Genomic DNA, 13,160 nt, shown 5'->3' on the forward strand with positions numbered 1-13,160 from the left:
TGGAGCACATTAATACTTTTGGTCAGTTTTGAAGTAAACTTAAAAACAATAATGAAATATCTTGATAATGATCAAGAATTACCTTTTATTCAGAATCAATTGTCTTTTTAAAAAAATAAAATAAATGAACAAATATTTTAAAAGCAATTCGTTTTGCTGGCTTCTAGAAGATGTGTGAAATTTCGTTGTTGTTTTACTGTTTATTCATAAAATTATAATTTCTTCACAAAAAGGGTTTTGTACAGTAATTACTTACAACTTCTATACAGCATCTTAATTCTGCTGTCATTGTGAATTTATTTTGCTTACAAGATAAGATTAGATAACATGGACTAAAATGAAAATAATAATTTACGGTTGAAAGTTAAATATGCTAAAAATATCCATCAGGGATGATCAAACTAGATAAAATATACACTTCGAAATGTTGGAAAGCAATTGCCTTAAAAGTGGCAGAATTCTTTATACACTGTAAATAAGTTGTAAATAAAACAAATATTATATGAGTATGTTTTACAGAAAAATAATATTTCAGTCTTTCTCTTTTAAAATTTCATGTTTAATTCAGTTCATTGTGAAATTAAGTTCTGAGTGTAAATTGTTTCTACGCCATATTTTTCAGTGTGCAACTGTTTACAAAAATACTGAATAGTGTACAACATTTTGCATCTGCATTGCATCTGCATTTGTATTTGCATCTGACAGTAAAAAGTGCTGATAAATGTGAAAATGGCCATCAGATGAAGGTAGACTAAGTTAGTTTCCCTGGTTGATTGTGTCATTAAGTGTTGCAGTGTCTGGTGAATATGCTTCGGTGTGAAGACGGACAAAGTGGACCCACGTATGAATCTCTACAGCAAGTCATTGACAAGAAGTCCTTCAGACCTTCAGTCAACCTCAGCACCCCCACTATCACCAACATCTCCTTCACTCTCTACGCTATCTTGGGAGTTGTGAGTCAATGCGGGACTGGCTATATGTGTCTGGTTGTGTAAATTATCCTCGTGTCTGAACATTCGATGGCTTTTTCTGTTTTGCAGAATGAAAAAGCACAAATTCTTACCACATTCCTCTGGCTCAGGCTGGTAAGTTTGGTGCATAAAGAGATGTTTGAATAATCGCCTGAATATTACACAATCCTGTTATTTAATCATGTTTGGTTTTAGTACTGGTTCCATGAGTTCCTCATTTGGGATCCAGAACCCTGTGATGGCATTACGAAGATCTCTCTTCCTGTCAAAGATCTCTGGACTCCTGACATTATCGTGTATGAGTTGTAAGTGCCATCTAGTGGGAAGGATCGGGACATTCTTTTTATTTTTATTTTATTGCTCAAAAAAATCCCCACAAATTAATTCAGAATTCAGTGCAAATTCCTAATATTCGTCGTCATCCATGTTGTATATACCGAGCAAACAGGAAGCGTTCTCATAACGTTCTGGCAAGGTTCTCTCAAAATAATGAACAAATGTTCTTCTAGTAGCCTAACATTTATAGAATGTAGAATAGAATAGCATAGAATAGAAGTTATTTGGTCTTTAATAATGTTCTCAAAACGTTAAGAGAAATTCATTATTTATACATCGTCATGGAACGAATTTCTGAAACATTATTTAAATGTTACTACGTGTTTCATAATTCAAAAGCAATTAACGTTCTAATAATGTTTGCAAAATGATAAGATGGAATGTTTCCTTAACGTTTGTATAACCAAGAAAAAATATATATTTTTGAGTGTTGAGAGAACATTCAGATATAACGTTTTGACAACTTAATGGGAGCATTAGCAAAGTGTTCTTCGAACATATTTTTTGTTTGCTGGGATAAAGGCCCATCTGGGTAAAGGCCCATTCACACAAAGAACGATAACAATAAATATAAAGTTTTAATAAATCAAGATAGTATCACTCGTGGCCTCAAGATAGTATTTCGTGGCCTGAAGATAGTAACTCGTGGCCTCAAGATAGTAACTCGTGGCCTCAAGATAGTATCTCGTGGCTCAAGATAGTAACTCGTGGCCTCAAGATAGTAACTTGTGGCCTCAAGATAGTAACTCGTGGCCTCAAGATAGTATTTCGTGGCCTCAAGATAGTATTTCGTGGCCTCAAGATAGTATCTCGTGGCCTCAAGATAGTAACTCGTGGCCTCAAGATAGTAACTCGTGGCCTCAAGATAGTATCTCGTGGCCTCAAGATAGTAACTCGTGGCCTCAAGATAGTAACTCGTGGCCTCAAGATAGTATTTCGTGGCCTCAAGATAGTATCTCGTGGCCTCAAGATAGTAACTCGTGGCCTCAAGATAGTAACTCGTGGCCTCAAGATAGTATTTCGTGGCCTCAAGATAGTATCTCGTGGCCTCAAGATAGTATTTCGTGGCCTCAAGATAGTAACTCTCGTGGCCTCAAGATAGTAACTCTCGTGGCCTCAAGATAGTAACTCGTGGCTTCAAGATAGTATTTCGTGGCCTCAAGATAGTAACTCTCGTGGCCTCAAGATAGTAACTCTCGTGGCCTCAAGATAGTAACTCTCGTGGCCTCAAGATAGTAACTCTAGTGGCCTCAAGATAGTAACTCTCGTGGCCTCAAGATAGTAACTCTCGTGGCCTCAAGATAGTAACTCTCGTGGCCTCAAGATAGTAACTCTAGTGGCCTCAAGATAGTAACTCTCGTGGCCTCAAGATAGTAACTCTCGTGGCCTCAAGATAGTAACTCGTGGCCTCAAGATAGTATTTCGTGGCCTCAAGATAGTAACTCGTGGCCTCAAGATAGTAACTCTCGTGGCCTCAAGATAGTAACTCTCGTGGCCTCAAGATATTAACTCTCGTGGCCTCAAGATAGTAACTCTCGTGGCCTCAAGATAGTAACTCTCATGGCCTCAAGATAGTAACTCTCGTGGCCTCAAGATAGTAACTCTCGTGGCCTCAAGATAGTAACTCGTGGCCTCAAGATAGTAACTCTCGTGGCCTCAAGATAGTATTTCGTGGCCTCAAGATAGTAACTCTCATGGCCTCAAGATAGTATTTCGTGGCCTCGAGATAGTAACTCTCGTGGCCTCAAGATAGTAACTCGTGGCCTCAAGATAGTATTTCGTGGCCTCGAGATAGTAACTCTCATGGCCTCAAGATAGTATTTCGTGGCCTCAAGATAGTAACTCTCATGGCCTCAAGATAGTATTTCGTGGCCTCAAGATAGTAACTCTCATGGCCTCAAGATAGTATTTCGTGGCCTCAAGATAGTAACTCTCATGGCCTCAAGATAGTATTTCGTGGCCTCAAGATAGTAACTCTCATGGCCTCAAGATAGTATTTCGTGGCCTCGAGATAGTAACTCTCATGGCCTCAAGATAGTATTTCGTGGCCTCAAGATAGTAACTCTCGTGGCCTCAAGATAGTAACTCGTGGCCTCAAGATAGTAAATTGTGGCCTCAAGATAGTAACTCTCATGGCCTCAAGATAGTATTTCGTGGCCTCAAGATAGTATTTCGTGGCCTCAAGATAGTAACTCTCGTGGCCTCAAAATTTTTAATGCAAATATGAAGGAGGTTTTATGCATGTTTGTGACAACTGTCATTATGTGTCATTCGGTCAGTTATGACATTTTTAATGCAAATATGACATTGTTTGAGATGTCTTTGTTATGACACCTTGACATAAACCAATACATCATAACCTGTCAGTGTCTTTGTCATGACAACTTGACATTACTAAGACAACACAACCTGTCATAAATATGACATAGCAGATTAATTATCAAACTTAAGAAACTACTTAGTTTTATGGGTTAACATTACATTAAACTGTCAGGTGGTTGGTTTTGACATTGGCTGTCATGAAGCCATTATAACTGTTTAATGACAAATTCAATTTGTACCACTGTAGTTGAGGTCACGAAAAATATTCATGACACAGTTATAACGGACTCATGACAGCCAATATCAAAACCAACCACATGACAGTTTAACTTAATTTAATGTCAAGTTGTCATGACAAAGACACTGACAGGTTATGATGTTATGGTTTATGTCAAGATGTCATAACAAAGACATCTTAAACAATGTCATATTTGCATTCAAAATGTCATTATTGAGCAAAAGACACTTAATGACAGTTGACATATGTCATGTCATGGTTATGAAGGTGTCATGTCAGTCTTATGCACACCCCTTCAAGTAAAGTGTTACCATTATCTGTAATATTTTTGCAGTGTTCATCTTGTATTTAGGCCAATTCTGTAAATGGACGTCTTAGCAGAAGATAATAATATAGGCTACAAGTGAATTATAAAATAATTGCAACTGAATATTTGTCCTCTCTCTCTTCTGGTGTTTAGTGTGGATGACGATGTATCTCAGGCCTGTCCTTATGTGTATGTGAACCACACGGGCCTCATCCGCTATGACAGGATGTTGAGGCTGGTTAGCGCCTGTAACCTTGAGATCTTCAGCTTCCCTTTCGACATACAGAACTGCTCTTTCACCTTCGGCTCCTACATGCATACCAGTAACGTCACCGCTTCCATTGCTCTCCACATTTCCTGCCATCTCAGCGCATATTTGCCTTAGAGGCGTTTCCTTTCGTGTGTTTCTGAGGCCTGTGAAGGTCCACGTAACCTGTCTTAGTTTATGTGGACTTTCACATGTAATGTAATTTTGCATTTATGGTCTGCAATTCAGACTGAATAACTCACAATTGTGTTTATATTCACGTTTCAGACTAAATAACTCACCATTGTGAGTTTATATCGCACAATTTAGACCATAACTCACAATTGTGAGTTTTTTATCTCGCAATTCTGACTTTATAACTCACAATTGTTTATCTCATGATTCAGACTAAATAACTCCCAATTTTGAGTTTATATCTCACGATGTGGACTTTATAACTCCCAATTGTGAGTTTATATCCCAATTCTGACTTTTTTCTCAGAACAGTGAGATATAAACCCGCAATTCTGAGTCATAAAATCTGTAACAAATTATTACAATTCAACAACTAATTTAGCTGATTGGGCAAAGCAGGGTTCCTGAATGTGTCATTAACTGTAATTCTAATACCTGTCATACCTGTTACCCCTTCAGTAAAGGATGTGCGTGTCGGTCCTGCCCTGTCCTTTACGGAGATGACCGAAAACTCACAGCGATACCTGCAGGCCAGTGGAGAATGGGAGCTGGTGGTTATACTGGGTGACTCAAACATTTTGAATTTTGGAATAGACGAATGGGACATCATCACTTTCTGGGTAAGAAAGGGACAAAAGCAGGGGGTATAAATGGCAGAAAAGCATGGTACTCAATTTATCCAGTACATTTTCACAACCAAATGATATTTGCCAAATTATCCTTCTTATTTTGCAGCATAGAAGTAAGTTATTTTTTGTGTGAGACTTCTGATTCGTTATCTGCTATAGGTAAATAACTAGAATAACAAAGTGTAGTAAATGGTAACACTATTTTCACTACAAACCGCTGCTTATACACTCCAATTCGCTCGCAGACCCCCCCACTTCAGGGGTGTAATATACAATTCGATCTCGGACACTAATTCTCAGGTCCTCCATACTGAAATACAGGTTCTGCTATTAAGGGGCACAATAGAAAAGGTTCCCGCAGCCCACAGCGAGTCAGGCTTTTACAGCCGCTACATCCAGGCCTATTCTCGATTTGAGATCTCTGAACCGCGCTCTAATAAGACGGGCTGTTCAGGATGCTAACCTTGAAACACATCCTCTCGCAGATATGCCCAGGGGTTTAGTTTATATCGGTGGATCTGAAGGAGGCATATTTCACATCCAGATAGCCCCCCATCACAGACCGTTCTAGAGATTCACATTCGAGTGGGTGGCTTATCAATATACAGTCCTGCCATTCGGACTGTCGCTGACCCCACACACTTTTACAAAATGCGTGGATGCGGCTCTCTCCCCACTGAAACAGTCCTGAATTACCTCGACGATTGGCTGCTCTTAGCCCAATCGAAGGAGCTGTGCATTCACGGATCTCTGCTCCTCAACCACTTAGCAAAAGCTTGTGGTCACCCAGCAAACTCATTGCATTCCTGGGGACAGTACTCGACTCATCCAACATGCAGGCTTGGATCTCACCGGATCGCTCCCTGAAAATTCAGCAGCTAGCGACGGCTTTCAAACCAGGGAGCACAGGACAATCTCCGCTCGATATGAGCTCTGCATGTCCCAGGCTCCATGAACAGGAGAGTAGATATCGTGCCTCCAGGGAAATGGAGACTCAACCCCCTGGCGGTCTGCATGATTTGGAGCATTTTCGGACAGGCATAAGTGGCTCTTTAGACTCACTGACCCACAGTTGGCCTCCTCTGCGCCTCTATGCCTTCCCGCTGGTAGCACTGCACCCTCAGGTCATCAGCCAAATCAGGGAGGACAGATGCTCTGTCTTTCTTGTGGCGCCACTCTGGCAGAACCAGCCGTGGTTCCCGGAAATGGTCCAGCTGCTGTCTGCAGCACCGTGGCTGATCCCTCTGAGAAGGGACCTCCTTTCCCAAGCGAAAGGGTCGATCTGGCACCCCCAGCCCGAGCTGTGGAGGCTTCACCTATGGCCTCTCGACGGGAGCCTTCAAGCCTCCCTCGGAGGGTTATGAACACGATCTCTAAGGCTAGGGCACCTTCGAGAAAATCTGACTAGATAGCCGTTCAGTGCGACTTATATATGCAGTCGGCCCCAACCATCTTGGTGGGCTGAAAGGCTATTTGTCTGTGAAATTCACAGATGTGAACCAATCAGTCTTCAGTATTCTGAGAAAACAGTTTCTACATAGCGATCAGAAAAGATTCTCTGACGTAATGCTTGTTCCCGTTATAGGGAGCCGAGATTACGTGAGTAACCGAAGCGTTTTTTTGTTATGTTATGACTTAAAGGTGGGGTATGTGATTTTCTTTTTTGACCATTTTTTCAAAATCACTTGAAATCCTATTCCTAACCCACTTACAGCCACTGAGTTAGAAGCACTGAAATGAAAATTAAGCAATTTAATCATCTGTGGAATGGGCAGGACTCGAAAAACTCCAGCCAATCATTTCCAAGACCACCTAGAATCATTGGACTGTAAGTGCGTCAATCAAACGGTCATACCATACCCCCCTCCTCGCGAGGGTGTCCCGTTCGTGCGCATACTCAAAGCTCGTGACCCAGTCACAGTAAGTGCAAGTCGCCCCGGTACAGAGAGAGAGAGAAAGTGCAATCTCGCGCATCTGAGTTTTGCAGATGCATGATTGCGCATCCATGCTCTTCGAATGGGTGGAGTCAGGGCCAGCGTTGGAGGAAGGTAGGACCTTTTGAGTTGTGTATTTTCCAAATCTGCCGGCCGTTTTGCAAATCCCATACCCTACCTTTAAGAAATTAAGAATTACTTCCTATGTCTTATTAAAGGTTCTCTAAGCGATCCTGGGTGACGTCACTTCTTGTTGACGTTCGAACTATTGTCAAACAAAACGGAGGCTAGCTAGACCCCCCCTCCTCCGCATCTCGTCTTCTCCCCCTCCCTTCCGTAACAATCATTCACATAAATTGTCGCCCTACTATTAATTTGATTGATCATTTACAATACATATTGATCGCTAGCTGCTACAAACATATGTTGTATTCACCAAAGTTTACGCTGACAACATAGTTCTAGCTAATTACACTCACCGGCCACTTTATTAGGTACCCCATGCTAGTAACGGGTTGGACCCCCTTTTGCCTTCAGAACTGCCTCAATTCTTCGTGGCATAGATTCAACAAGGTGCTGGAAGCATTCCTCAGGGAGTTTGGTCCATATTGACATGATGGCATCACACAGTTGCCGCAGATTTGTCGGCTGCACATCCATGATGCGAATCTCCCGTTCCACCACATCCCAAAGATGCTCTATTGGGTTGAGATCTGGTGACTGTGGAGGCCATTTTAGTACAGTGAACTCATTGTCATGTTCAAGAAACCAATTTGAAATGATTAGAGCTTTGTGACATGGTGGAAGTAGCCATCAGAGGATGGGTACATGGTGGCCATAAAGGGATGGACATGGTCAGAAACAATGCTCAGGTAGGCCGTGGCATTTAAACGATGCCCAATTGGCACTAAGGGGCCTAAAGTGTGCCAGGAAAACATCCCCCACACCATTACACCACCACCACCAGCCTGCACAGTGGTAACAAGGCATGATGGTTCCATGTTCTCATTCTGTTTACGCCAAATTCTGACTCTAACATCTGAATGTCTCAACAGAAATCGAGACTCATCAGACCAGGCAACATTTTTCCAGTCTTCAACTGTTCAATTTTGGTGAGCTCTTGCAAATTGTAGCCTCTTTTTCCTATTTGTAGTGGAGATGAGTGGTACCCGGTGGGGTCTTCTGCTGTTGTAGCCCATCCGCCTCAAGGTTGTGCGTGTTGTGGCTTCACAAATGCTTTGCTGCATACCTCGGTTGTAACGAGTGGTTATTTCAGTCACTGTTGCCCTTCTATCAGCTCGAACCAGTCTGGCCATTCTCCTCTGACCTCTGGCATCAACAAGGCATTTCCGCCCACAGAACTGCCGCTCACTGGATGTTTTTTCTTTTTCGGACCATTCTCTGTAAACCCTAGAGATGGTTGTGCGTGAAAATCCCAGTAGATTAGCAGTTTCTGAAATACTCAGACCAGCCCTTCTGGCACCAACAATCATGCCACGTTCAAAGTCACTCAAATCACCTTTCTTCCCCATACTGATGCTCGGTTTGAACTGCAGGAGATTGTCTTGACCATGTCTACATGCACTGAGTTGCCGCCATGTGATTGGCTGCTTAGAAATTAAGTGTTAACGAGCAGTTGGACAGGTGTACCTAATAAAGTGGCCGGTGAGTGTATATCCTTGTGTGGGTTTGGCAAACATAACCGTCAATTTAGAACAAAAAAAAAGAATTTAACGTTACCCACCTGTCCAGCAAAAACAGAGCAACCTGAATGTCGGACTGGAAGCCCTTCTGCCGGCGGAGTTCTCGCCATCTTTCGAATGCTTTACCGATGTAAATTCGGTACTTCGCGCGTACTTTTTCCTTTGGTCGTTTGTCGGCCATTATTCAAACTTCCCTCTTGATGCTTCTCTCTCCTTTATACACCCCCTTCATGTGCACGCGCACTAACACCCCAGACCCACCCTCAAATACTTCATGCCAGGGATTGACTGGAACACTGTTTGTTACGTTTCGTGGAGCGGGTCGCCGCAGTTTGTTTTTGTTGCCGTTTGTGGAGCCTGTGGTGTCTACAGAGACCACGTTTTTTACAGTGTGTTCAGGGGACAGGCAGCTAGCGGATAGTGAGGAGATGTTTGCTGTATGTGAATAAAAACAGTTTTGGCCTAAAAAACGCGTGACATCGCTTAGAGCACCTTTAATTGGTTTCCTCATTTCAGTTAAATACTTGCCATGTTTTTGTACTAATTTGTTTAGTCATTTTAATTTAGTTACATTGTGGCCACGGCTTAACTAAAATCAGGGACTGAATTATTAAGTTGTGGAACCAAATTCTTAATGAATGGCCACAATTATTTTTTTTTCACTTTGCATATTTTCGATTAATAATTTGTTCCCAAAACGTATTAATTTGTATTTCATTGTACTAATTCCTTCCATGATTTAAAGGGAAAAAATAAACGGCTATGAAATGTGTGTCAGTCCACATCTTAAGGCCCGCTCACACCAAGAATGATAGCTATATTGATACAATTTTAAAAAAAATCATTCTAAAGTTAAAAGAGTAGCAGTCCCCACACCAACTGTAACCTTAACGACACAGAGGAACAATATCGTTGAAATCACTTTCAGAATGTTACTTTTCCAGATGATGAACAATAAAAACATTGACAGCCAATCAGAATCCATCACGTTTATTATAAATGTGCGTTGGTGTGGACGCTAATACAGTTACCATTCATGGTGTGAACGGACCTTTACTGTTTCTATCCTGCAGGTGGTGATAAAGCGACGGCCGATTCTGTACGTGGTGAACCTGATCATCCCCAGCTCCTTCCTCATGATCATTGACATCCTGTCCTTCTACTTGCCGCCGCACAGCGTGGATCGATCCTCCTTCAAAATGACCCTCATTCTGGGCTATACGGTGTTTCTTCTCATTATGAACGACCTGCTTCCCAGCACTGCTAATGGAACACCTTTAATAGGTCAATTAGCCAAAACACACCTGTGTGAGGCAATGTGTGAATGTCAAATGACGAACTTTGATCGATTACACCCTGGAGAGTAAAGTAGGCTGCTTTATTAAGACTCTACTTAAAGGAGCAGGTCATCTAAAAATGTAATTTGGTTATTAACTCACCCTCATGCTGGTAATTCAATCAATCTGGATTACTTCGTAGCCATGCAAAGACTATTTTCATGGGTATATTTAAATCGTAAGGAGTGTAACAAGCAACATAATCCCAGCAACATTGAATGTAGAAAGTTCGTCAGACTTCCATTTTCAAAGTAAATGATTAGCATTAGCAATGTTAGTATATTCCAGAGCGCTTGGAATGAGTGTTAACCAATTAAAATCAAGAATTTACTTATGTGGTATAATGTAAACACGCGTCAATCTCTAAAATTTGGTTTCACCTCTTTAGGTATCTATTTCTCCGTGTGTTTGGCATTCATGGTCATAAGTCTACTGGAGACGGTCCTCATTACCTGCGTTCTCCACCATAATTCAATGAGGTACAGGGAGGTGCCGCACTGGGTACAGGTGCTGGTGATGCACTTCATTGCTCGGCTTATTTGCTACAGTTTCCCTGAAGACCCTTTAGCCAAACTAGAGGAGAAACAAGCCACCAACCCAACGCCCAGTCGACAGACAGCCACTAATGGTGAGACGCCCCAGCCATTTGAAATTTGCTAGCTATGTTTCCATCCAAAGTTGCGAATTTAACTTGTGCGCAGAATTTAAACATGGCATAAAACATTTTGGCAATAAAGCACCGTTTCCATTCCATGTGTTCAAGAGAACAAAATCATCACTTCCTGGGAAATTGGCGCAAAATATTTGTGATAAACATGGAAGTTCCTGCAGTCGGGGAAGCCAATGTGGCTCTTTTTTCATACATCACAAATGACTTGCGTCTATGGGTGTGTTCACACTTATAGTTCGGTTAGTTTGGTCTGGACCAAAACAATTAAATTAAATTAAATTTAGTCCTGGTCTGCTTAGCGTTCAGATTGGCATTTTAACACTAAACCTAAAGATTAAAGGCATAAGGATACGTTCACAACCTGATTGGTCGGCTTTTATTACGTATCGCGACGGACCTTACCGATCACCCAAAACAATGCTGTGTTCAGGGCTAAATGCGCTCATTGTATGTGTGTAGCTACATTATATGATGGTATTTTGACCAGCTGAAGAGCTTATAAAATGTGTAAAGGAGTCAAAACATTCACACTTATTCAAATGAACCACACTAACAGAGCAATCGCACCAGTTTGTTTTAATCCAACCAAACATGCCAAGTGTGAGCACACTCTAAGAGCACGTACATGAATCGCAATAAAAACTGTCGTGTCTGCGTTCGGACGCGGATGCTGGTGTTTGGGAACACAATCGTGCGATACGGTTCTGAGAGGTCATCCATCATCATTTCAGAACGACCAAACCAACATTTGAGATGCTGTGCGATGAAATCAGTCCGCTGGTTAGTCCAGTAGATCCGGTCAGATGCTCTGTTGAGGCAAAGTCACATTACTTTTTATGTAGCGCATCGAGGGATTTATTCGTTAAATGTGTTTCCATTGTAATTTATGCGGACGTCTTCTTATCGGATAAAAAAAATGATCAGCCCCCATTGAGGATCTTGGCGTCTCCATCCAGCATTTTTACATGTGATAGCCCAAAAGTTGCATAAAAAGAGGTGGATGGAAACAGATAATGTAGAGCATACTAACTTTCAGATGTTAAACGTTTGCTTTTTTTGTCCCCTAGCTTCTGGAAGCATGACACTGGATGTGCCTGAACTCAGACAGATCAGTAAGGATCTTAGCGAGATGAACTCTTATTTGACCATTCTCCGAAAGGAAGACCATCTACAGAACCAGTGGTGCCACGTGGGATACATCCTGGACTTCCTTCTCTTCCGCATTTACCTGCTGATAATCACAGGCTATGCACTTGTGATCATATGCATGTGGTGCATTTGGATGAAGCAATAGAAAAAGTACAGACTTAAGAGCATGTTTTCCCTTAGAGCATGTGATCACGTAGAGACAACAACACAGTAATGACTCAAAAACAGTCTAAACATCTTTAATTGTCATTAACATGTATAACAATAAGAAATTATATATGTACATTTTTCAAAGTGTGCATCAAAAGCCCCTGAATAAAAAAAAGGCAATTCAGTAATTTTACAAGAGTAAGCTCAAGTGGAGACATCATCAGCAGGATCAAATGAAAAATTATAAACTTAATATTATAGCTTATAAGCAACCATACAAAAGCAAGTTTGTTCATTCATTCAATCTCATAAATGTAAGGTCAGTGCATTCAAGTCATGTAATGCTTGTGGCAAAGTAGCACATGGTTGTTATTGCTTCAGATATACTCAAATAGGGTCTATATTACTTCATTAACTGCTCCAACTAATGATGTAGTGAATTATAATACGACTTACCAATGCAATAAACTCTTTTAATCAAATAACACTTTGGTACAACTGTCTTTTTTGCATGAGCAGCTTCACTGGACAACCACGCTTTAAGACCATTCGAGATTTTGGACTGAATGTGAGATGTTGGATGATGTTCCAGTTTAAACGTTAATACAGTTCTTGTTCAAACAAACAAACATCAATCAAACTAGTGCAAATTAAAGATCCAACAAGACAAGAGTTGTTTAACACAGGACAGGAAATCAATACAAACAAAGTGCCATTTTTGGTAGGTGCAAAGTGTGTTAAAGCAAAAGGCCTTTAAATGAATACATAAAGACCAGTGTTCGACCTCATTTGTGAAATGAGCTGAATAAATTTCAGTTTATACGGTTTGTAAAAGCATTCACGCATCCAGTTTTACAAGAGAACAAGAAGCTTCTGAGATATCGCTCATAAAACCAAAATCATTTTGGAAGAACGGGTTCCTAGTTAGAGGGCAAAGGAAATTTCTGTCTGAGTTTTTCTAACAAGCAGAAC

At 41.1% G+C, this 13,160-nt stretch overlaps 1 protein-coding gene across 1 annotated transcript; it reads left to right on the forward strand.

Moving 5' to 3' along the window:
• The first annotated feature begins 740 nt into the window (after positions 1–740).
• Positions 741–12,183, forward strand: LOC130094530 (5-hydroxytryptamine receptor 3A). The gene is made up of 9 exons (XM_056260853.1): positions 741–746; positions 795–953; positions 1,041–1,085; positions 1,167–1,276; positions 4,328–4,497; positions 5,076–5,236; positions 9,956–10,166; positions 10,608–10,847; positions 11,957–12,183. The coding sequence occupies exons 1-9, from the start codon at positions 741–743 to the stop codon at positions 12,181–12,183; spliced, it is 1,329 nt and encodes a 442-aa protein (XP_056116828.1).
• Positions 12,184–13,160: the final 977 nt, after the last annotated feature.

This window comes from Rhinichthys klamathensis, unplaced genomic scaffold, assembly GCF_029890125.1.
Source record: "Rhinichthys klamathensis goyatoka isolate OS25496 unplaced genomic scaffold, OSU_Roscu_1.1 h1tg000009l_1, whole genome shotgun sequence".
NCBI classification, from domain to species: Eukaryota; Metazoa; Chordata; class Actinopteri; order Cypriniformes; family Leuciscidae; genus Rhinichthys; species Rhinichthys klamathensis.